At 40.3% G+C, this 26545-nt stretch overlaps 2 protein-coding genes and 1 long non-coding RNA gene across 5 annotated transcripts; 2 read left to right on the forward strand and 1 right to left on the reverse strand.

The window, feature by feature from the left end:
• The first annotated feature begins 317 nt into the window (after positions 1-317).
• LOC117397807 (indoleamine 2,3-dioxygenase 2-like) lies at positions 318-10107 on the forward strand. Of its 2 annotated transcripts, XM_033996680.3 has the most exons (10): positions 318-445; positions 2566-2661; positions 3193-3312; positions 4181-4299; positions 5310-5324; positions 5984-6083; positions 6405-6522; positions 6612-6663; positions 8552-8700; positions 9138-10107. In XM_033996680.3, the coding sequence occupies exons 1-10, from the start codon at positions 347-349 to the stop codon at positions 9491-9493; spliced, it is 1224 nt and encodes a 407-aa protein (XP_033852571.3). In that variant the 5' UTR covers positions 318-346; the 3' UTR covers positions 9494-10107. The 2 variants fall into 2 exon arrangements, with proteins under 2 accessions (XP_033852571.3, XP_033852572.3); XM_033996681.3 differs by lacking the exon at positions 3193-3312.
• Positions 354-26057, reverse strand: LOC131720991 (uncharacterized). Of its 2 annotated transcripts, none has more exons than XR_009319802.1 (4): positions 25962-26057; positions 23923-24041; positions 16914-17001; positions 354-442 (listed from the first exon to the last, which is right to left on the reverse strand). It is a non-coding gene; the product is annotated as an uncharacterized LOC131720991 (long non-coding RNA). The 2 variants fall into 2 exon arrangements; XR_009319801.1 differs by having other exon boundaries at positions 25958-26057.
• Positions 14230-22869, forward strand: LOC117397802 (indoleamine 2,3-dioxygenase 2). The gene is made up of 10 exons (XM_059013693.1): positions 14230-14397; positions 15534-15629; positions 16450-16569; positions 16907-17025; positions 17662-17676; positions 18802-18901; positions 20813-20930; positions 21115-21166; positions 21737-21885; positions 22363-22869. Exons 1-10 carry the CDS (start codon positions 14299-14301, stop codon positions 22752-22754), a joined length of 1260 nt encoding a protein of 419 aa, XP_058869676.1. The 5' UTR covers positions 14230-14298; the 3' UTR covers positions 22755-22869.
• Positions 26058-26545: the final 488 nt, after the last annotated feature.

Below are 26545 nucleotides of genomic sequence, written 5' to 3' on the forward strand. Positions count from 1 at the left end.
TGTTTAGAGGGGAATGGCGCTTATTCTCAGGGTTAGCCAGGTTGGGCAGAAATACCAGTAAATTCACTGGCAATACATTTCAACATCAACAATGCAATAATAAAACCCCAAATAGGAAGAAACAAAACCAAAAAAAAAAAAGGATGTGAATTAAAAAAAAAAAAATCAAGTGAAAGGAATCACAAGGAACCAATACACGTGGTTTATTAGTTTTCATTATCCAATGAGCGCTGGCTACGCTGGGCTAGTGCAGGACAGCCCACATACTTCGAATACATTTCACAGACTGACAATGAGTACTCTTTCTAGTGGAGGGACTGCAGCCTCACTGCACTTCAAACACACCATGGACAAAGACTTGCACAGGCTGGTGCTAACTCAGGGAATCGACCTGCAGGAGTTCTGTGTGTCTCAGGAATATGGGTTTGTTCTTTCAGATCCGCTGGTAAGAAAAAAAAAAAAACACTTTACAAAAACTACAGTATGTCTAGGGCTTCTGATTCTTGGTGTTTTACCCTGAGTTTTCTACTCTCCTTTAAATTCAATTGATATCTGTTAAGCCATTTGTGGATCTCAGATCACAACTGAGAAACACGTAATAGTACAATTGATTTAAGGTATGTGTCTTGTCTGTAAAACTGAATGGGCTTTTAAATCGTAAGTCTTACTTTTTCATTTAACAGCAGAAGCAACTTGTCTTTATTAATGTAAACACAGTCACACATCGCGATTGTAATAAAGTGGATAAAATACTTCATTTTTGTTGTTCTAGCTTTAATAAAGATGAGTCGCTTATTAACATGTTGCGATCTCGTTTGCACATTCAGCTTGTAAATGAAAAATGAAGGCTTGGATGATTTAAAAGCCCATTATGAAATCAATTAAATCAATTTTATTATTAACGCGTTTCTCAGTTATTGATTGAGATACACAAAATGGCTCAACAGGTATCAATTGAATTCTTAAAGTACAGTTGAAAAGGTTGGGGTTAAACCACTGAAAACCAGAAATATGTAATATGGCAATATCTGTCGATTGTGTTTATACAACAACTGATGGATTACAAATTTAAATGACTGCATTAAAGTAATTTGTATTTACTGCAGTAATTAACTAAAACATTATTTGTTTAAATGACTGGATTTAGCACATTGAAGAAACTGAGAAAAAAGTTTTCTTTTTCTCATACACATTCCAGCATCGGCTGTTTTTAAGGATAAGTGATGACTTTAGGTTGAAGATGTATTTTGCATTTTTGAACTGTAGCATGCGAAAGGTGTCATTGTGTTCCCTTGCTAATAATGGAATGGATATATGTATGTCATTGTAAAATAAATCTCTGAAATCTTACTATTATTTCAAGAGAAACGAATATTAGTAAAAATCAATTTGAATTCTAAAAGAAGTGCTGTAGGTTACCATATTGGGTTAAAGAAAGACTTGCACATGTAAGTGGAAATATGTCAACTGGAATTATTTGTTTAGTTAATACCTCTTTAAAAAGAATCATGAGTCAAATCTGAATTTCTAGCACGCTATCCTAACAGTACCACTGACGGCACAGATGTTTTTCGTCACCATTAGGTGTAACCCTGTCAGCTTCCACTTTGGTCCTCATGCAATAGCAACGAATACACAAGCTACCTTTATAAAGGTTTAACATAGTATAGGCAAGCATAACAAAAGCATGGTAAAGCCCAGATAGGTATGGTAAAGCATATACAAAAAACATAGCAAACCATGAAGGCATAGTATAACGATGCAAAAACTGCAAAATTACCATATAAATGTTATGTGGTAGTGCCCTCCTCTGTGCTCGCCATACTTTGCATTTCTCCCTTTCCTGTTTTACCAACTACCGCCAAACTAGTCAGCCCTCCAACTCAATACACTGCTTTCACAAGCACTGAAGCAATTGATAACCCCTGCACTCCTCTTTGCAAATTAAACTGGATGAGAGACCACCACTGAAAGGACATACTTTAAATTTTCCTTGGGTCTAGTCTACAAGAACACAGGGATGGAAAGAAGAATCCCGTTAGATTAATGTTTCTCCAAATTTGGGAAAAAGTCAAACCGGACGCGTCTTATTGATATGTCGGTTATGTTTAGACCAGGACTGTACAGCGGATGGCTCTTAGGCCAACCATGGCTCGTTCCCTATGACAGTTTTCCCATAGCAAAAGCATAAAAACGTGTGACAGAGTATATAGAAAGCGCTATAAAACAAAACTAAGCCTTGTGAAGCCCAGTGAGCTTTTTTTATTTCTTTGCTGCTATTAACTTCTTAGCTTAAGTATTTTAGATTACAGTATTGTGTCTAGTCACTGGTATATTTTGTTTCTATGGCCTTTTTAGAAGTTCCTAGTCATCACTACAGCTCTTTTAGACGGCTCTGGTTTTGACCATTTGCACTGCTTCCTTCCAAACGTCTCACGCAAACATTAAAGTGCAGGGCATCCAGAGCAAGCAAACAGATGAGGAGACATAAATGAAGGAAGGTTCTGATTACAGGCATGTTGCTAGCTTGGTGTTTACTAACCTAACCTGCTTTCCTTCCTTCAGACTGACCTGCCTGAGTATTACCAGCCCTGGATGGAGATAGCCAAGCACGTGCCCAGCTTAATCGAAAACCGTCAGATTCGCTCCAGAGTCAACGAGGTACAGTAGGACTCCAAACTATATCATCGAATCAGCTTTTTCTTTGTTTAAATAAGAATAGTTTTTTGTCAGTTTTGTGTCACGAAACTACTGTGGCTGCTGGACAAACCGAACACACTACATTTTGAAAACAGAAAACCATTGAGTGTGACCTGAATTAGTCACACCTGAAGTGAATTCACAGGCATGAATTCACTTCAAGAATGTTTTCGGTTTCACCTCCTCTTATCCACTCCAACATGGAGGAACCAAAACGAAAACGTCAACTTCCGAGTCGACCTGCTCACAAACATTGTGGATTGCAGAAGCACAGAAATTCAGAATATGTTTTAACTAGGCACCTAGAAGGCTCCCACACTCCATAACTCGTTTTGTCCAAACCGAGCTTCATCATAATTGGATAAGCGGCTCTCTACATATATGTAATTAAAAGTCTTTAAGATGACAAGCTAAGCCATAAGAACACCATATGCCCCTTAAAAAGGGGGCAGTCATAACAATAAAAAAAAAACCTTCTAATGTCCTTCACAGATGCCTCTATTGAGCACTGTCCATCTACAAGGCCACAGAGAGCAGAGGCTGGCCCACCTCGCACTGGGCTTCATCACAATGGGCTACGTCTGGCAGGAGGGGGTGAAAGACCCAAGCAAGGCGAGTTCTTATCCCCCCCCCCTCCCTCTTGGGGGCTCCTAAAATTGCAAGTTGTCTAGCGCCAAAAGGGCACTCCATTGTGTGTAACAAACAGGACAGTTTGTATTGTATTCCCAGGCCTTCCACATGCACCTCATAGTGATTTTGTTGGATTTTTACTAATTCGATAATTAGTTCTTATTTTCTCTAATTATTTGAATATAGGTATGTTTATGTAAAACTGATATGTAACACATATGGCAAACAGTAATTCAACATTCAAATGACATTCTACCATGACATATCAATTACAGTGACACCAAAATAAAATAGACCATCATCACTCGGTGTAAGGTTTATGCTCTTTTTTTTTTTTTTTTTTTTACCAAAAATGTATATTTAATCATCATTTTAGGAGCAAGATATCAAACTGCAACAACTTCTATATATATTAGTTTATAAGTTGACAGCCTAACACAGAACGAAAGTAGTATTTACTACACCTGGACGATTGCTGGTGTCAGTGTTGAACAGTGTGTGTTTCACAGGAGCACACTGCTCAGGCCCCTTGTTCTCTCTTATATACCCCCTGTCATAGCTTGTTGTGATGCTGCTGTTTGGCTATTGTTTCCTTTGGGGACTGATATTCCACACACCCGGTACTATATGGTCAGCTTCTTGCTGGCACCCCCCTCCCCCAAAATATGAGTGCCGCACCCAAACTGGTTATTTAGGTTTTACAAATATTGTAACAATGCGTTTTGAAATACACACACACACACACACACACACACACACATTATACACATACAGATTGTACAAAAGCAGCTTATTATTAAAATATATCAAGTTAAGCTCATTCCAACAATCTTGGTGTCATTTATGACAGGCCCTCCCAAGGAGCCTGGCTGTACCCTACTGTGAAGTCTCAGAGCTTCTCGGCCTCCCTCCCATACTGGTCTACGCAGACTCGGTCCTGGCAAACTGGAAGAAAAAGGATCCCAATGGGTATGTGACAAGCCTGATATGTTTTGCATGCATCTAGCACATAGCAGTGTTCTGCCAGCAAAACAAAAGGACTACTGATCCAAATGAGCGTGTCATGAGATGGCACCAGCTCTTCTATAAAGAGACTTTGGCTGAACTAGCCTGTTACATCATTTCTAAGAGCAGGTGAACTCGACACCTTAACACAGACTTACCAACACACAGCAAACATTCTCCTCCAGGCTTCTAGAACCAAGGAACTGGCTTGTCAGCGTATCTTCTGACCAGGGCTAATTGAGAATTAATACATCAGTTAGGACTCATTCTACACCTGTCTTAGCAGAGATGGGATTCTAAACCCAGCCCTGCCATATTTAACACAAACTTTTTTCAAATGAAGCAAACTTCATTTTTAAAACATGAAAAAACGTCGTATTTCACAGTCGAAAAAATGTCAAGATATTTCACGATTAAACATAATATTTATTAAAGCAGAAAAAATGGTCACATTCAAAATGTATTGTACAACAAATGTTCCTAAATATTTCATACCTGAAAAAGAGTAAATGCTAAATTGTAGAATATTTTGTTTTTTTATGTCCACCTTTAGCAGAAATATTTCTGATCTTTGATGCAGCTGGTGTCTTTTTTAATGAAGACATTTTAAAGAAATTGTGCAGCTCTATAAGTGTGTCCAATAGTTTACTGGAAGCAAACTAAACCGGCTGCCAGGTTGCTAAATGCAGTGTAACAGGTAGTGCGTCAATCAGGCAAACGTTTGCTGTATTTACTTTGTGAAAAGTATTTACACAATTTTCATAAATGGGATTTTCCCCACGGAACTACATATTACACAGCAATTGGTTAATGTCACAGCAATGGTGGAATCCATGAAAAAAAAAAAAATAGTCTTACTAATGGTTAGTTAATAACGTAGTGACGTGTTTGTTCATGCTGTGCGAAACTTTGTATTTTAACATGTCTCCTTTGTTTCGTTTTCTTCTTTCTATCTGAACATCTGAAAATCGAAGACCTCTGGAAATAGGGTAAGCAGCACACTGCTGTTTTATTTGCCGTACAAATTAACGAGGTATGAACTCTGCTAGACATAGCTTTCAAGCCTTTTGTGAGTAGTTCAGTAGCACAAATTGATTTTTTATTCATGCTGCATGGGGATCCTGCTTGATCACACTTACATGTTTAGATATAGGCATTCATCATAACAACTAATAAACTAAAATCAGGTAGACACTTTTTGTAAAACACAGGCTTAGGGGACAAGGTCTGCTTTGCAATGATGTAAATCAAACTGTCCGAATCAAAAACTGAATTTCTCAGCTCCACAACTGAAGAAAGAGAAGGGGACCAAAATATGTGTTTACTCCAGTCTTTAATCTAACTCCTAATTTTCTGTAACAGGTAAAAGTACCTGTTAATTTGACAGAACTAGATCCGAACAGTTCAGTTACTTTTTTAAAATCCTCTGAAGGACTCTCAAAGTGTTTTTCATTTTGTTACATTAACAATTTTTTTTTCTCCTTTCAAAGAAAATAAAATAAAATAGGGATTTAAAGAACGGAGTAAGCGCTTTGAAAACACAAGCTGAATTCGCTGCTTCTAGTTTGGAATGCATGCTTGAGAACATTAGAATCGTGATCGGGTTGTGATGCATTTAACTTACATGTTTTCTGTGTTTTTATCCTAGAAATTTAGATACGATATTCACATTCCCGGGAGGCAACTGTGCCAGAGGATTTTTTTTAGTTTCTCTGATTGTCGAGATAGCTGCAGCCACGGGTATAAAGGTACACTTGAATTTTGTTACACACAGAAACCTTATTTGCATCCAGCTCTAGCAGCATCATTAGGAGCTGTGCTTTTATCACCTTTTTTTTATAAATATTGAAAAGATAGACAACTCTTGATGCAGCAACAGTAAAGTAATGCTTATCTTGTAAACACTGCAGATTGATCTAGAAAAATGTTTAAACTGCAACCCACTTTAGGGTTTGGGGTTGGATAACATTATACTGAAGCAGAGATTTACTGTATTCAGAGTAATAATTCATAATGCAGTTAGTTAACCTCTGCCTTACTGTATTCATGCAATTATAATTTGGTTTCAGGCTATTGCCACAGCACTGAACTCCATGTCCCTATACGATACCAACTCCTTGCATGAGGCTCTGCTAGATATAGCAAAGTCTCTCAACAACATGAGAGAAGCGTTCAAACTAATGCATGGTAGGTGAGGTTCAAACCTTTTTTTTTTGTCTGTCATTTCAAATCTAGAATAAAGAATTGAATTGTATTTTAACATTCTATTTTTTCAGGCAATGTAGACCCAGGAGACTTCTATGGACAACTAAGAATATTTTTGCACGGGTAAGCAATGGTTTGTGTCTAAAAATAAACAGACTTTTCTTCCTGTTACATCAGCGTTGATGCAATCTGCAAATTCCCCCACCCCCCAAATTCAACTGTTTATTTTCTACTTATTTAGTAGCCAAATGACCTTGTTTGGCACCTGGCCCCTAAACCCCAGAGCATTTCCGCCCTATCCACGCAACCTGCATCGTCCGGTATATTGAATTCTGAAATAAACAAAAAGATAACTCACATGCGGTGGTATTTTCCTTCTTTTTGTAAGTTCAGTATACCGGACTATCTGTAGTTCTTTACCTTAACACAGCCAGCCCTTAGTCCTATATATCTCCCCTCTACAACCTTACCCCATACCTTATCACTAAAAATGATATACACACACACACACACACACACACACACACACACACACATATACATACATACAGTTTTTATATAAAAAAAAATAACACCCATTCATTGACATTTTTGGTTTGCTCCCTGAGCCACAGCACAGCTCCCAGATGACATTCTTTCATACTGTGGCAGCTCATTGTCAGTTTAGTACACAGAATGACAGAGGGGTGGTGCTGTGCAGTTGAGTGACAGAGGGGCGTGGCTGTGCAATTGAGTGACAGGGGGGCGGGGCTGTGCAGAGTGACAGAGGGGTGGGACTGTGCAGAGTGACAGAGGGGTGGGGCTGTGCAGTGACATAGGGGTGGGGCTGTGCAGAGTGACAGAGGGGCGGGGCAGTGCAGAGTGACAGAGGGGCGGGGCTGTGCAGAGTGACAGAGGGGCGGGGCAGTGCAGAGTGACAGAGGGGCGGGGCTATGCAGAGGGGTGGCACTGTGCAGAGTGACAGAGGGACGGGGCAGTGCAGAGTGACAGAGGGGCGGGGCTGTGCAGAGTGACAGGGGGGCGGGGCTGTGCAGAGTGACAGAGGGGTGGGACTGTGCAGAGTGACAGAGGGGCGGGGCAGTGCAGAGTGACAGAGGGGCGGGGCTGTGCAGAGTGACAGGGGTGGGGCTGTGCAGAGGGGTGGCACTGTGCAGAGTGACAGAGGGGTGGGGCTGTGCAGTGACATAGGGGTGGGGCTGTGCAGAGTGACAGAGGGGCGGGGCAGTGCAGAGTGACAGAGGGGCGGGGCTGTGCAGAGTGACAGAGGGGTGGGGCTGTGCAGAGGGGTGGCACTGTGCAGAGTGACAGAGGGGTGGGGCTGTGCAGTGACATAGGGGTGGGGCTGTGCAGAGTGACAGAGGGGCGGGGCAGTGCAGAGTGACAGAGGGGCGGGGCTGTGCAGAGTGACAGAGGGGTGGGGCTGTGCAGAGGGGTGGCACTGTGCAGAGTGACAGAGGGGTGGGGCTGTGCAGTGACAGAGGGGTGGGGCTGTGCAGAGTGACAGAGGGGTGGGACTGTGCAGAGTGACAGAGGGGTGGGACTGTGCAGAGTGACAGTGGGGTGGGGCTGTGCAGTGACAGAGGGGTGGGGCTGTGCAGAGTGACAGAGGGGTGGGACTGTGCAGAGTGACAGAGGGGCGGGGCAGTGCAGAGTGACAGAGGGGCGGGGCTGTGCAGAGTGACAGAGGGGTGGGGCTGTGCAGAGTGACAGTGGGGTGGGGCTGTGCAGTGACAGAGGGGTGGGGCTGTGCAGAGTGACAGAGGGGTGGGACTGTGCAGAGTGACAGAGGGGCGGGGCAGTGCAGAGCGACAGAGGGGCGGGGCTGTGCAGAGTGACAGAGGGGTGGGGCTGTGCAGAGGGGTGGCACTGTGCAGAGTGACAGAGGGGTGGGGCTGTGCAGTGACAGAGGGGTGGGGCAGTGCAGACTGACAGAGGGGCGGGGCTGTGCAGTTGAGTGACAGAGGGGCGGGGCTGTGTAGGTGAGGTGTGAAATTGTTCCTGCTTCTTCCAGCTGGAGAGACAACCCGCTGTTGCCCGAAGGCATGCTGTACGAGGGGGTGTGGGAGGAGCCGAAGCACTACTCCGGGGGCAGTGCTGCACAGAGCTCAGCGATCCAGTGCTTCGATGAGTTTCTGGGGATACGGCACGGATTTGACTATGGTGCGGTTGTGCTTCTGCTCACTTATCGTAATACACAACTTCTAACACGAAACAATACTACAGTACAGCAGCTGAGAGATGTAGCCTTGAATAACTCTCATATACAATGCTGCTAGCATTTTATCATATCTCCTTTTGGAATCTATCTTGCATTCATTTCAATCCAAACTGGCAGAGCTAAGAAGTGAATTCCCTGAATTCAGCTGTGTAATTAAGGCTTAAATATAATGTCCTTTGCAATCAATGTACTACTTGTTATATAAACATATTTCTCAATGTAAACAATTGAAATAGAAGACAGAGAAAGACATTTTTTTTCCTCTGTATTAGTATGTAATTAGCAGCCTTGGTAAAAAAAAAAACAACAGACATCACAGAAGTAGCTCAAATTGACGGTCCTTTAACCACGCCATTCTCCCATTCGTTCTTGGTTCCAGAAGCTCCATACCTCTACAGGATGAGGGACTACATGCCCCCGGCCCACAGGGCCCTGATTCAGGCTATAGCTGCTGGACCCTCGGCCCACCACCACATCATAGCCACTGGGAGCGCTGAACTGTGCCACGCCTACAACAACTGTGTCACCGCGCTAGTGGAACTGAGAAACTATCACATCAACACCGTGGTCAAGTACATAACAATCCCAGCCAACAAAGGAAAAGTGACCAGCGGCTGCATCTTTCAGATACACTCCTCAGCTGTAGCTGAAACAGGGACAGGAGGCACAGATCTCATGTGTTTCCTGAAATCAGTCAGAGATACAACCCGAAGGGTGTTAATAAATGACATTTAGATTACTAGCGACTACATCCTACTGACAATAAACCTCCTATAAAACTACCACCCCATTCTCCCAAGCATTACAGAGCGTTACCAAGACTTTATCATTCCAGCAATGTGCACCGATGGAGCTTGATTACCAAAACTCCACTTCATTGAAAACAGGTTTACATTCAGGCTAAGCCTTATTAATAAGCCTTATTAATATTTACACTATAGGCGCACTGTGAGATCACAGGATGCGGGGCTGCTGGTTATTCCTAGGGTCAACAAAAGCAACACGGGAGGCAGGGCTTTTCTTGTAGAGCTCCGAGATTATGGAATGCTCTGCCTTCGTTTGTCAGTCTAGCTGGGACTGTTACAGTTTTCAAGTCAAGACTAAAAACGCAGTTTTATAAAATGGCTTTCTTTGTGGGTTTTAATGTAAATTGTTGCTTTTGTATTATTATTATTATTATTATTATTATTATTATTATTATGTATACTGTTATTTAAATCCTGTTATTTAAATGGTCTGATTGTGGCAGTTGTATGTGTGACATGCTATACAAATGTATTGTGGTTTGTTCTTTTTTTCTGCTATGTACTGTATAAAAAGCACTATATAAATGTAATAAATAAAAATACATAAATAATTACTTGCCCTGTAACAGCCATGTTAGACCTATGTTTTTAACTGCAACTATGGCGTCACACATGACCCTTGGCATGAGAGTTGTGACAGCAGGTAGAGTAAGCAGGCAGGTAGTAATCAAGTCTCAAAAAGAAAAGAAAAAAAAAGTGTAGTCTGGAGCAATTCCTATTTATTAATAAGCAATTAATGATCCACAATACTGTAAGTGGATTTATTTTTTAATATTCCGATTTATTACGGGCTGCTCCCGACATATTTAGAAGACCAGGCACTTTCAAAACAGTAATTACTAATATTGTAAAACACAGGCCCTGGGTAGGCCCAAGCAGATGCAATATAGCTCAGTAACCGTGGCAACCTGCACAGGACAACAAAGCAAGAAACGACAATGAAGACATTCGTTGCTCAGTTTGAACAACAAAAGATACAAAGACGCTCTTTTGATATGCAGCTGGTTTTATAATGACAAGCCAACCTCAACAAAATATTCTGTTTTTGTAGCTGTGGAACTGAAACTGAGTTCTTGAGGGAAAGGCGTGAGACATGATGACAAACAGTGAGTCCTGTTGATAAAGCGAGCTATTTCGAGAAGTGTTTGTTTTTATGACAGAATAAAGTTTCATATCTCGGAAAAACTGACTCTCCCTCTCCCTCCCAGTTCAGTGGTCATTTTGATGCTCTCTATGTGAATGATCTGATCAACCTATACCCAGCCAGGATAAGCCACAGCTGGATTTGTAGAGCATTTTACAGCACTCGAGAATCCACCCAGATTGCAACAATCACTTTTTTTTTTTTTTTTTAGGGATAATCCTGGGATGAGGTAAAGGGTGTTTAAATGAAACCCTGCGTTTAGAATCTTGAAGATAAACTAAAAAGAATGTTAAAAACATATATAAAATATCTTGGAAACCCCTCTCAACTCAATGATCTCGTCTTTGATTAAGATATCTCACCTCTGTTCGTTATCTAGCACGTACAACTGGCAACGTACAATTTAAAAGAACAACAAATAAATCAAACCTGGGCGTTAATTCCCATCTGGGAGCGTCCCAAAGAAACCGATAATAAAAATCCTGGGGCTACTCATTTAATTACATTTCAAGCTATTGAACCTGCATTGCATGTCTGTTTTTGAGTTCCCACTTTGATCCTTATTTTCTGTACCAACTCCTTAATAGAGAATTAGCAACCTGCACTAGTGGCTTGTTTTAGTTTTCAAAGTCCCGTTAAGCTTATAATAATGCATGTCGCCAGGGGTGAGATTCTGCCGGTCGTGGGTACCTGGACTTACTTTTCAACTCCTCTCTTCAACCTTTTCTCAATCGGCAACGCTATCCAGATTTCATTCACCATGCTGCTTGCATTCCGATTCCTCACACTGCTTCTGTTAGCTGCTATTGGACAGCATTACTGCCAGTATAATAACTGCATGTTGATTGGCTGGGCTTTCATTCTGATCGGATTTTAGCCTGCTTCACACATTTCCGCCCATTTTGCTTTGCGTCAATGTTCATTGGTTGATCAACTAGAGAAGACTTTAGCAGTGCGACGTGAAAATGCTTTTGTTTGAAGGCAAAAATCCAAGTCAGTGTCCGCTATAAATGACATAATTGATAATAAATATCAGAAATAATTACCACAGCGTGTTTTGCCTTGCATCGGTGTACCACCTTGATAGAGTTAGAATCAAACACTCAAAACATTCAAAATCCTAAAAGGTATAGACAATGTCGACCCAGGGGACTTGTTTGACCTGAAAAAAGAAACAAGGACCAGGGTTCACAAATGGAGATTAGATAAAGGGGCATTCAGAACAGAAAATAGGAGGCACTTTTTTACACAGAGAATTGTGAGGGTCTGGAACCAACTCCCCAGTAATATTGTTGAAGCTGAAACCCTGGGATCCTTCAAGAAGCTGCTTGATGAGATTCTGGGATCAATAAGCTACTAACAACCAAACGAGCAAGATGGGCTGAATGGCCTCCTTTCATTTGTAAACTTTCTTATGTTCTTATGTTCTAATCTGCGCTACAGTTTCTAAAGGCCTGTGATTAACATAAAATGGAGGATCAACAAAGTAAAGTGTTGCTTTAGATGTGACAAGCGAGTCAGAATCCGGGGATACAGGTGCAGGTACATTACTCGAAAATGCTTCACGCTTTGCAAACACAAGCCCTACTTGCAAGGTAAATGTTAAGTATAGTGTCAACATTTTGTTTTATTGTGATCCTATCTTCTGTTATGAGGAGAGTAAAAAACAAAAAACAAAAAAGGTGAGTTTTTTTGACATTTATTTGAATAGTTTATTTAAGTTCAACTTGAGTTTTCACTTGCGTGTACATCTAAAGAAGGCATAAGTAAACCACATTAATTCTATTACTTTGTAAAATTTTAGTTTTTTTCCCCCTTTGTTTATTGTGCAGAAACTACAATGGCAGGGATTAAAAAAAAAATAATAGAAAATGTCTACTTTTATAATGTTTCTGCCTGAAATACACAACTTTAACTTTAACTATATTGTTTTATAGTTAATTTCAGTGGGGTGAAGTAAAGCCTAAACAACCTATTACTCCTGGATATTACAGTTTGGCATATCATTTTATGATATAACAGCATTGTAAATCATTATACTTCTGTTAGATTTAGCTGGGAATTGGGCAGAAAGTTATTGGAACAGGAAAGTGAAAGTAGTTTATTTTATTTAACTTTTAATAATGTACTTTAACCATTGTACTCATTTCTATCAATTTATAGGATTGATTGACCTACAGTTTAATATTAGAAGCAATAAGTAAAAAAATAAATTAAAAAAAAATAGAGGGGTATATGTTCTAATCCAAGGCTATTATTGTAGCATGGCCAGGTCCTGTTGTAGGGGAGCACCCAAAGTCTGGAAAGTATGGGGATGATTTCAGACTTGGACCTTATTGTATATATTTAATCTATTTATATTTAAACACACACATACATATACATATATACATACATACATACATATACACACACACACACAGTGTGTGGTCTGGCGAGTCTAGTTTCGCCAAGGGCTTCTGGGAGAATCCCGAAGTTACCACTTTTTTCCAGTTCTCCCCCCGCGTCCAATCAGGCGAATCGAGGCTGGCCCAGAACTTGAAAAATAAGATGTTTCAACAGTTTTCACTTAATTTCGGGACTAGACAAGGCGAGTCTAGATTCGTCCAAAGCTTCAACATCGATGCTGGGCCAATCTAGTTTTGCCTATGACAATTATTTGCCGAGTCTAGTTTTGCATTTCTACACTCTTCCTCTGCCAGCTTCCAAGTGCGTGCCAGGGCACCTGCCTCGCCTCAACTTTTGACAACAATGTAGCGGAGGTGCTACCAGGGCTGGTTTTAATAGCGGTTAAAACCACTCTATTTATTAGCGCTCTCTCCCAAAAAGTCCAGTCAAAAAGGATCGCTCCTCCATACGCGCAGACAAACTCGCCACACACGAGAGAGAGAGAGAGAGAGAGAGAGAGAGAGAGAGAGAGAGAGAGAGAGAGAGAGACGCAGGCAAACTCACCCCACACACACAAGAGAGAGAACGGTTACTATCGGTTACAATCTTAACTACCATTTAATGAAGACGAAACAAAAGAAGATTTGAACATTAACACTGACATATTATTTTTTGCTCTTGTGTGTGAGGCGAGTTTGCCTGCGCGTATGAAGGTGCGATACTTTTTGGGAAAGAGATTTAAGGTTTAAATTAAGGTTTAAACCGCTATTAAAACCAGCGCTGGTGTCCTGCCTTTTCAGCACCGCCGCTGGAAACCCAGCACACCGTCACATTGTTGTCAGAAGTGGAGGCGAAACAGGTACCCTGGCACGCACTTGGAAGCTGGCAGAGGAAGAGTACAAATGCAAAAATAGATTTGCCCAAATAATTGTCAGAGGCAAAACTTAAACCCAGGTATGTTTTCTTCAAGCTGTAGATAAGAACCAAGTATTCTAATCATCTTTACTCCATTATCGTCCACAAGGTCACTGAAAACGATTGGGCACAGCACACAAAAACACCTCAAACAGACATTTCGTAACATTTCTGTGTAAAGGTGAAATGCAATCTCCATTCAAGGCTAGGGGTTGTTGACTGCAGGTGCACGTCAGCGTGTTTCAGCCTCGCACACTGACAGCGTTTCTCAGCATTGCAAAGCCACAATGACAAGCAGCACACCAAATACAATCCCAAATGTCCCGTTCACTTTAAATAAATACCATGTCTCAGAAGAGTACGGATTTCTGCTTCCTCTGCCACGGGTAGGTAAAAACTACACGTTTTCTATTGGTTAAAACTGCATTCTAATTAATAAGAAAAATCTTGTTTAAAGCTATGCATTGCATAATTTATATTTTGTTTAAGACAACAAAGCTGCTAGGAGTGCAGTCTTATTGTCTTCATATCAAAGGCAATACCAATACAATCTCTTATTAAAAAAATAAATTTTAAAAGACAGTTTGTTTACAAGACAAATCCTGGTGAATATCGACATACTTGTCAATGGTTATAACAAAAATAAATTAAAGTTAGCACCTTTTTTGAAGCAAACTCAAAACATGAAGAGCTACAGAAAAAACAAAGAGGGTTTTCAACGGGGTAAAACCAACTATTCAGAACAATACACTAACAAGGCAACCTACAAAGTTATTTTAGCATTATACCGTTCAAATTGTTTTTTTAGGTCAGTGCACAATTGGAGTGAGTCTGAACCACAACACACAGAGATTAGATACTAGGATACAACTCCTCTGAGTGCTGTCTACAAGCTCATATTTGTGTATTTGTCTCATTGTTGGAAGGGCAGTGTTGGGATCAATCCCTGCTTTTCAATTCCAATTCCAATGTATCAAACATTATTATGAAATCACAGAAACTAAGATTGCACTCAGGGACTAAAATTAAGCAAAAAGTGTTTTAAACTTTAGATCAGAGTCCTATGCTTTATGCACAGAGTGGTATTTATGCACAAGATAAGATGTACTGGAATTCTGGAAACATTAAGATATGTATGGGCAGCAGTGTGGAGTAGTGGTTAGGGCTCTGGACTCTTGACCGGAGGGTCGTGGGTTCAATCCCAGGTGGGGGGACACTGCTGCTGTACCCTTGAGCAACGTACTTTACCTAGATTGCTCCAGTAAAAACCCAACTGTTTAAATGGGTAATTGTATGTAAAAATATTGTGATATATTGTAACAAGTTGCCCTGGATAAGGGCGTCTGCTAAGAAATAAATAATAATAATAATAATAATAATAATAATAAATAACAAATTAAAGCATAGACCAAACAAGGGACCAGTGATAATATCTCAAATGGCAGCGGAGAGGTAAGAAAATGGACTTTCAAATCTTGGTTAGCACTCCTTGAAGTAAAAGTGGGTGGTACGTTTCCATTAGACAGATCTGCCGGAGTATTATCAGCCCTGGATGAAGATTGCCAGTAACCTCACAGACTTGATAGAAGCACATACGCTACGCAATGAGGTTAACAAGGTAAGCATAAATCACCAAATTCAACACAATACAGAGGTTTGACAAACACACACAAAGTTACGGTAATGGATACAATCGGTTGCATTCAGAGCTGCTCAAAGTCTTCTACTTTAGTGCCCACTGCTCTCTGCTGTGTGTCTTTGCAAGTAAAACCACAGCAGCATGACATGTGTACAGCTATGATGTGTGCATAGCTATGACGTATGTACAGCTATGATGTGTGCACAGCTATGGCCAGAAGTTTTTCATCACCTAGAATTTTATGATTGAGACATAAATTAAAGAAAACAAACTATATGAACATAATTGAGATCTTTTATTTAACAACTTGTAAATCAAAGAAACTACAAAATGATGAGTCTACCGGAAGCCATAATAGCAGTACAGTATTTCATGTTAGATTTAGAAATGTCACATTTTATAGTTTTTCATAAAGTAGATGGAAAAGCGGTATGTAATTCAATGTGTTAACCTAACATTAATTCAGCAGGTTTCATTCCATTTTATGAAGCAAAATTTGTTAATTCTATAGGGTGATGCAAAACATTTTGCCATAGATGCAGTATACAGATTCCTGATATTCCTAAATAACAAATTTACAACTTCTGCAACTAAATAACATGCTAGTTTTCTACCATTCATTTTAGAAAATGCGTCTTTTTAAGGCACTCATGGAATGCAGCTTGAAAATTAAATAAATAACATATTTTTTGTATGTCTATACCACAAACAAAACCAATGTCTTCCTAGAGATACCAAAAACAGCAGATCAATGGAGGTTTCAGCTATAAAAATAACGAGCGTTTCCCCTATTTACCAGTTGCCATTGCTGGACACAGGTTACCTACAGGGGCACAGGGAGCTGAGGCTGGCGCGCATGGTGCTGAGTTTCATTACCATGGGCTACGTGTGGCAGGAAGGGGAGCATGGCATTGTAAAGGTACTGCAGCCCTGTTGACTCTACAAGCACTTCATTAACGCAGGCAGGTCTGCTAAACATCAATAGTGCCCTCTGCTTATAGTCAACACACTGCAATATCCCAGCCAGAGCAGAATGGCAGTCAATGGATGTAATATACTAAAATGCATGAGCAGGTCTACTTACTTTAAACTGAAAGACATTTAGAAAGACTTGTAGTTGCAATGTTCGTCATTGAATTTTACAAAAACTATTTTAGTATTCTAAACCACCGAGTTGTTGTAATAAACCAAAATGTAAAAATAATCCATTAAAATGGCACTTTGAAGCCAAGATGTTTAATCAAATCTTGTTCCAGACCTTACCAAGAAACCTGGCGATCCCATATTGTGCGTTGTCACGGTTACTTGGTCTGCCTCCTATACTGGTTCATGCAGACGGTGCGTTGAGCAACTGGAAGAAAAAGAACCCCAGTGGGTAGGTTGTGTTATTAAAAGATTATATTGTTTAAAGATGGCGCTTACATTAAAAGATGCAAAGTGAGAAATATGACCTCAAAATGAGCAAAAAAGTGGGCCTAAAGATTCCATAAGCGAGGAAAGTCCAGCGTCTTTCTGCAAATGTACCCTATGGTAGTTCAAATAATGTTGAAAGGACTTCCATAGTAATTATTCAATTTTTGTGCTTGTAAGACAAATTCCCATAGACCCCTTGTGCTTTACTACCTGACTGTATGATGGTTGTAGATTTTCAGAGAGAAGCTAATGTAACTACTGTAAAGACCTTTAAGGTACTAATACCGCTAGAGTTTATCTCCCATTTAATCTCTACAAGCGCTTCCATTAAACTAATGCACAAATACTGAACCATGCCAAAGGAATGCTTTAAGTGACCTTGAAAATTGTCTTATAAGCAGCTTTCCTGGCAAGTCTTAAACAAGTTGTACATTTAAGATACAATATTATATTAACTAAAAGAAAGTAGACAAACTTCTCAGCTAACCCGTTCATCAGTGTTAGACTGGCTAGATTACAATACAATAGAAATGCTAACGTGCTTTTATTTTTTTCTTCCCCTCCACTTTCACTTCTCATCCCTGCAATCTCACATCAGCCCTATGGAAATAGAGTAAGTATAACTTACCTCCATTTTATACATTTATTTTTTCAAAGCGTTTAAGTCTAAACAATGATGGTGTGGCACTGTCTTGTCATGAAGTGCCCGCTGATAACCCAAAGAGAACAATATATACAAGTCAAGGTGGAGTTCTAGTACCAAAAGCTAATCTTCACCTCGCTGCTGTTTGTCTGGAAGGGTTACCAGGGTTGACTGGTTCAACTGTAGAGTCTTTTTAACAAGCTTGAATAGAACAGGATTGGACATTTGGAGCCCTTGCCAGTGCAGCACACTCCTGGACTGTCGCACACGTAGAACTGGTGGGCAGCTGGAATTAGGGTTTGCTCAAATTGCAATTACAATGCTATTTTTTTCAATTACCCTAAAAAGTAACACAAACAACTCCACACATTAGCATGTTTACTCTAATTATTCTAATCAACCAAGCTATAAATCACAGGTACAAATACAGAAACATACTGTTTTTGAAACAAACAGGGGTCACCAAAAGAGTGGTAGAAAAAACAAGAATAATGATCGAATGACAAATAAATGTAAAATCGGTCAATTATATGGTATAATTACAATTACGCAAGTGTGCCAAGGTTCAATTGCATTGTAATTGCAATTCACTACGAACTGCACAATTGCAAATGCAACTGAGCCCAAGACTGCTCTCTGTAATGCAAATGTGTTGCTTATACAGAAGCCGCATCTCCCCCTTGCAAATCAGTTTGGACGAGATAGACTTTGAGTGGAAGCGGGCGTTTGGTTAAAAAGTGTTTACTGATGTTTCACAACAATCTCCAAGCATTTTAAACCCTTCTTAAAAAAAAAAAAAAAAAAGTACCCTGATAAATGTGTACTTTCCTCATGTTTTCATTTTTTCAGGTTATACTATGCATTTACCATAGTTTGCCGTGTTTTTTGTTTTTTTAACATATGTTTTACCATACCACTCTTGGCTTTACAATGCTTTCACTATGCTTTATTACACTTGCACCCTATTGACAGTGTTCGTGGCAAGTGTTTTCATGTATAGTATCTGGTAAACACTTGTTATATTATTAATGAAGGCAGTGTTACTGGTGTGACAGGACAGTAAATCAAGCTACTCACAGAGGTGTGTGTTCTCAGGAATCTGGACCTGATCGTGTGCCTGCCTGGAGGAGACAGTTTCAAAGGTTTTTTTCTGGTGACCTTGTTGGTCGAACTGGCAGCCGTACCGGGAATCAAGGTACAGCAAGCCATATTATATACACACACACACTGGAGAGGAGGCGTATAGTGGGAAACTATGGTCACAAGAACGATATAGTTACCAACAGAGGACTATAATGCTTGATGCCGCAGGCTGAGAGAATTGTCCACTGAAGGTAACTATAGTTCTTCCCAAGGGGCCTTTAGTTTCCCACTATGAGTCTGCACTATGAGGTCTGCATTCCATATTTGTTTTATGAATCAGTCAAGAAAGAATTGTTTTTGAGGTCCATAGCGCATTGTTATTGAAGTTTTTATTTACATCGTCGATTTGGACTTGTTTGAATTTTAGGAAGTTAGAAAACACTGAAAGCTATGATGATTTTAGTGTTTGCATTATCCTTGTTTTGTAGTGTATTTTGTAATTCGTTTTCTGTTGTCCTGTTGCCATTGTGTTTGTTGTGTTAAGAGAGGAAGGACGCTCAGCGTGTAATTTGAGGGAGTTTGTCAAAAAAAAAAAAAGAAAAGAAAATATTGATTGCAAGCAACGCCACAGGGGCAATAGTTGGAGCAATTTTTGGTCATGTGATGAGGTTTTAACCAATCACATGCTAGAATTTCTAAGGACTGATTCATAAATATTTATATATATATATATATATATATATATATATATATATATATATATATATATATATATATATATATATATATATATATATATAATTTTATATAAATACTGTGTTTACTTGAATTTGTCATCCTTGAATTCAAGTCACACGCCCAAATACGGACACCAAAAAAAAAAAAAAAAAAGACCCTGAATGCAAGTCACATTTTACTCTTAATAAACACACTAATTAATGGTTAAATTACTTTTCAATTTCTAGGTGCCAGCAGGGAACACTGTATTGTACATTAAAGCATCAGAGTACGTCACCTACTATATTACAAAATGCAAATGAGAAAAGAAAATATGTACAGTACAGCACTTTCAGTATTGAACGACAGTCACTGCAGTTTATGGTAGCTGGGAAAGGGTAATTTACCTTGAACTTGATTTCAGTCTGCTTTACTGTTCTCGTTTGTTTAATTTTGCCAACGTGACTCTGTCACGTTCGCAAGCAAAATTAGTGCAAGACAGAAATGTGTAGTTCATGTTAGGTATGAGTTAGGACTTTGGAGTTTACACTAGTGGGGTTACCGTAGTTAAACCAGGCACAGACCATAATAACAGTGAGTAAATCCACCATTACCTTAGTGTTCCTGTTTCTTATGCTCCTCCAGATAGAGAAAGAAAAATGTATAAATAAATGATTGTTCATTTTGAAGCCGGACCCGCGTTGATCATTTCAACAAGTACTATACTGGTAATATTATAGTATTGCATAGCCTTTCGATTGCGTCTGCATCTTCTGACACATCTCAGATGCTGCAGTTTCTCTTTTCTTCAGCAAACAAAATTACTTTTCTTTTAAAAGCTGCATCAAAAAATGTTCATGAAGTTCGCTGTGCAGCCATTTTAATATACCGGTACTGTATATGTGTGTGTGTGTGTGTGTATATATATATATATATATATATATATATATATATATATATATATATGCCAAATAAATAATAATAAAATAAATGTGTGTGTTTGGAAGGAGGTATAACTGCAGTGTACAAAAAGGAAAAAAAATGAAAAGGATGTTGTTTTGGACAAAAGCCTTTCAAATGTGTAGAAAGAACTAAAACATATTTTAGTACTGATATACTAAACACAAGATTCACAGTGTGCTATCACAGAATCCTCCTTTCTGCTCATTTTAGGGATAGTTTTCACACCAGTTTTATCTCTTAGATTCCTAATGTTCTTCAGAACTAGGAACGTATTTGACATTATGGCACAGACTTATTTTTTTCTTTCAAAGTAACAAATCAAAGCTTGTTGCTCTTGCTCCAGGCGATGGCTGCAGTGATCAATGCTGTGCTTGAATGTGATGACCGGAGCCTCAAGAGGGCGCTAGAGGACCTGGCCAGCTCTATCCAGAGCATGACAGAAGCTCTGAAGCAAATGCATGGTAACTCTCTATTCTATTCTGATCACACACACAAAACATAGTGACAATACTGTCATTTTATATGATACCATTCTTTCAATGAAATAAATAAAAGAACTGCTGGAAAACGATAAATGAAATGTGGGTTTTGCATGCATACACTGCACGTTCCTCTCTAAAGATGTCTTTTTCATCTTTATTTCAGCTCACGTTGATCCTGCAACATTTTACGGAATGATTCGTATCTTCCTTTCTGGGTAGGTTGTGCAATATTTTCGATTTGGTGAAAGCCCTACAAAAGACTTGAACAAAAAACACAGTGTTGAAGCGTTTGTGAGAAAAGCCACTCAGAATGATTGCAGCCATCACACAATGGGCCAGAAAAAAAGACATCGAAAACTGTCCGGCAGGGATAGAAATAAGATTCCTATTGCACAGTTTCACCCGTTCCAGGTGTTACAACAAGCTTGATTAGTTATAGTGCAGAGGTAACAAGCTCAGATGTGTTTTTATTAGACCCTGAAGGTACATTTCAGAGTGACTCAAGTATCATGAGGAGGAAACTGCATTGGAAGACCAGATCCAACCTGTCAGCAAATTCAAAAACCCTGTTTCATGCACCCCGTTGCAAAAACAAGAAAGGTAGCATCATTTTTATTTGTGGGACACATGTGGCCCTTGTACCTTAAAGGGTTATACTCATACTAAAACCAGGAATGGATCAAACTGCTATGCAACGGGAGTCTTATTTCCAGCCCAGACCTTTAAAGCTTTGTGACTCACAAGATAAATCTCCAATGGAAATGTCCCTCTTGTCTCTTTGGCAGCTGGAGGGATAACTCCTCTATGCCGGAGGGGCTGGTGTACGAAGGCGTGCAGGAAGACCCCTTGCAGTATTCGGGGGGCAGCGCAGCTCAGAGCAGCGTCCTGCACTGTTTCGACGAGTTACTGGGTGTGAGACACGGCAAGGATAGCGGTAAGTCATAGCACTTCTGTACCTTCCTATTTACACACCTGTTCTGGGATTCATTACTTAAATTATTTGTTTTTGCTTACAGCCCTCTAGTTGTCTGCAATAGTTCTGAATGGTTCTTATTGGGTTTTTTTTAGATGATCTCAGGCAAATTCAAAAGCCACTGTAGTTCTAGTTGCTTGTCATAGGTAGACAGACACACGTAGCACAGCGATATCGACCATGCTTCCTTACGTTATGATTATATAATGACACTTGGGCTGATCTAGCCTACCTAAGATATGTAGACAGCAGGCAAGTAAAGCATAAGAGCCGCTCCTTAACTCATAGTCAAGCACAGAACAATCAAACAGACACAAGAACCTCTCACAATGACTGCGCTCATCAGAAGGAAACGAAGACAAACCTGTGCTACAGAGAGTGCTTACACCTGGAATTGCTCAAGATGCTGAGCCCTCTTTCTTTCCTGTATATCCCCAGCTGCTTTCCTGAGCAGGATGCGAGACTACATGCCTTCCTCCCACAAGCAGCTGGTGCTGGACATCTCCGCAGGGCCGTCGCTGCGGCACTACGTCCTGGACGTGGGGAAGTCGGAACTGACGGGCGCTTTCAACGGCTGTGTGGCTCAGCTCGTGGCCCTCAGAAACTATCACATCGTGGTGGTGAGCCGATTCATCACCGTCCCGGCAGCCCGGGTGAGGGAGAGGAGGAGCCGAGCCGAGCCCTCCGCTGAGATCCTGACTCGAGCCCCCTCCTCGCTGGAGGAACGAGGGACCGGGGGCTCCGGGGTCATGAGCTTCCTGAAGAGCGTCCGGGACACCACCAAAGAGGCCACGATACCATGGGATGGAAACAAGATTCCCACTGCATAGCAGTTTGATCCATTCCTGGTTTTACTACGAGTTTAATAATGACACGCCTGAACTTGTTACAGAACCTCTACACTGGGGCTAGTCAAGCACATATTAAAACTTGAAACGGGTGAAACTGCTATGCAATAGGTGTCTTATTTCACATCCCTGAGACTGGGTTGAGAGCTCAAAATCTCATTGCAGAACAGGATATATCTAGCCAATCCATGTTTATTTTCTTGCTACTTCTACTTCCCACCTACAGTATTTCAAATAAGACTCCTATTGTCTTCAAGCACAACACATTGCATCACAGGTCCTCTTCTTTCTTGCCATTCCTGTTCCTTTGGAAACCGCAGTCTCTTAAAGCAATTCCATTAAAAGGCCAGATGAATAACCAATTTGGCCTTATTCACCCAAGGCAGATAGAGGGCAGTGACTATTCCACAAATTACAATGGCTGGCTGATCTCCTGAATCGATACCAGAGGGCTGGAAAGGGAAGGTCGTACTTTATTGAGAGATTCATTCTAAACTCATTCTGCATTCAGAAACTCAAACACACAGTACAATGCCGCAATTGTATGTCCTTGCATCTGAATCCAACTGCCCACATTCGGAGGTTCAAGGGATCTCCCAAAAGTAAATATGAAACAGCTTATTCTATGAATCAGTACTTTATTAGTGACTAGGAGTTCATACCTCCCAGGCCATTAGGATGTGTTTGTTCACAGGATAGAGATAATCATAGTCTTAATAAGACTGGCACTTAGGCCCTAGTATACAGCCAGCAGCACAAACAATGACACATAAATATAACACAAACATTTCTGAATAACCCCAATAAGCACAGCTGCGATTCCAACTGAGCTTCAGTACATCAAGAGCCCCGTAGGCAACAGGCAACGTTATTACTGTTACTATTCACCAGGAGTCAAACGAGTTTGGGGTTGCAGCTACGCCATTAGTCCACATCCCAAAACCACAGTACAATCTGGAACGGATACGAAAAAAAGTCTGTGGCACGGTCAGCAATCCTAAAGGTTTTATATGTTTTAGAATTTGGGGAGATGCTTTGGCCCAGACAATGTTGCACGGTATGCTCATTATGATCTGCTTAAAAGTTTAGTTGCCGACATAAAAAGACACATACCGATATCAGGATCACGTACTATTATTAGTATGCCTACCTTGCTGTATTGCATGATGTGCTACGCTTGGGAGTATATGTTCTTAGGTGTTGGCTGACTTTCAAATGGATGCCTTGTTCCCTTCACCGGACACAGCAGGGGGGTGTTCACAATTTGATCTAGGGAAGCAGGGAACAGTTACACAGAATTCCTAATAATGCATATTCATTGAATTGCAATCTGAGCCTGGAAAACCAAAAGGCATTGGAGCATTTACAACGTGAATCAGAAGACTTCTACTCACGGCACCATTACTGAAACATTCTGAAACTTTTCTTCTGAATGAATCCGTCACGTATAAAACTGAAAATCGACCAACACAAGCTGATATTCAGAGGCTGTTTGGTAATTGCAGCACAACACAAATGCGAACACCATGATCACAGATTGTGCTTCTTTAAAAACAGCTTAAAAAAGAGCAGGCTAATCCCCTACTTCAGCTTTCCTCCCAAAAGGAATCCTGTATCAGTTACTAGCATCTCCCACACAGGAACAAAAAAAGCACTTTGTAAACCCCACATACAGGAAGGATATACACATTCTAACTCTCCTCATACACTTTCTAAAACTGGTCTTTGACTGTTGCTAAACTGCATTGTGTTGTTTAATGATAATCAAACAACCCCTCTCATTTCAATGCAGGCTGGGTGTGGTTAAGGGCTTAGGGTTCAGCTTCGTGCACACCCTGTTCCAGTTCTCCGCACTGTTTTTTAATTAACGAACCATTTTGAGCCTTACTGTTGGTGGAAGTGAGCACCGTGCTCATGAAGAACGTATCTCAGTGTGCAGCTGAGAACTGCAAAGCTGGGCAGTGGAAACAGCTCGACGTGCCCACTAGACTAACTAAAATGTGTTTTAGGAACCAGGAGCCCTTCAAGGAAAAGAACGTACTGCAGAGTAGGTAGTGGTGCTCAGTGGCTCTTCCCATTCAGCGAAGCCCCAGTCTAGATCTCGCCCCAGTAGCGCTCTTCTGAGCCTGGATACATTCCCCTGGCCAGCAGCTCCCCTCCCCACCTGTCCTGACCTAGACCTAACCGATTAAATAAAGGATTTTATTTGATTTCCTGATGTTTGAATAAAACCCTTTACAATTGCTGGAAAGCTGTGGCAAGAAGGCGTAATTTAAAATCACTATTGCCACAGGAGTTTCTTTAAGCAAGCTATAAACAGGCAGTGGGTGAGAGAGCAGAGATTGGCTTTGCATGTCCTTTAGTCTGGAAATCAATGCCTGGTGTTAGGATGCACTGTGCATGTCATTCCTTTACCTAAAGCTGATAGGGCCTGTCTTCATGAGCAGTGAAGTCTGCAAGGGATCAATCATTTCTGAGGGTCTGTTTGAAAAATACGTGCGTCACAATATTTGCAAAGGAATGACTACTGAATGAAATAGTCGGTAAAAAAAAAAAAAAAGAAGTAGTATTCAGGTATCTGTGTAATTGTCACCAGAACATTTGTCAAATACAATGAAGCAAAATCTCTCAATGCATGTATTTCTGTTTTCTCTCATACAGACTTTCAAATTGGATGACCATGACATATAATCAACAGTATGTACAGAACAGCATACAATAAGAAACAGCCATGAATAGGTTTAAGGGAAATTGGATAAGTGGTATTCAACCTCTTCATGCACGGCAACCTCATAGGGGGATGGATAAGAAATTTAAAACAAACAAAAAACACCTATCCTAGTCTTTGTATGGAGACATATGGAAGACGTAAATGCAGGACAGCCTCACATGAGGATGGCCAAGTATACCAACATTACTGATTTCCTGTATGTGGAATAACTTGTACACCAAATAATGTTAATAACAGGTTTCAGCACAATTTAATGAGTGGTTACCCAGATACAGTAATATGCAACAATGTAGGTGTGACACAAAGATGGATAAATGTATGTAGAAACACACCCCTATATAACCTCAGAATCGAATACTCTCAGGAGCTTATGCTCATTAATGTTAATACCTAGTTTCATAACAACTGGATTAGCTGTTTTACATATATAAGGAGAAGTGTAAAGTGTACATACATACAGTATTTATGGACGGATGCAGGGATAGGACCTCCACTGTATCCTGGTTGCTGAAGACTATAGCAGTGGACAGTAAGACTGGTTTGCAGGACTTGCTGCTGACCTAAAGAGAGATAAAGCCTTCTTGTAAAAATGTTTGATGAAATTCATTACAAAATGTATATTTGGTATCATTTAAACCCTGTTTAAGATTGGCAAGACAACAACAACAACCCCCCCTTCGTATATGGTCACCATTCCAATTAATTTGATCCTTAGCTTTAATAAAATTCAAAAGAGCTGTTTGAGCTAAATCTTTTGACCAATTGGACACACACTCTTATCCACTGGGCATTTACTGTTTTGAAATGGAAGTGATAATTTAGACTTTACAAGTATTGAAATGACTATTTTGGGACTCGTTTCTGAAACAGGATTGCATCCAGAGCTCAGCTGCTCCAAGCCATTTCATTCTCTTAGTTCTTTTTTTTTTACATTCTGCACATGGTTCAGATTTAGGCTGAAAACACAGTTGGCTTGAATCGATGCCCAAACCAAGGCTCTACCCGCAGCATCACATAATATATGGTTTACTGGAATCCAGTT

Source organism: Acipenser ruthenus, chromosome 46 (genome assembly GCF_902713425.1).
Source record: "Acipenser ruthenus chromosome 46, fAciRut3.2 maternal haplotype, whole genome shotgun sequence".
Classification (NCBI taxonomy): domain Eukaryota; kingdom Metazoa; phylum Chordata; class Actinopteri; order Acipenseriformes; family Acipenseridae; genus Acipenser; species Acipenser ruthenus.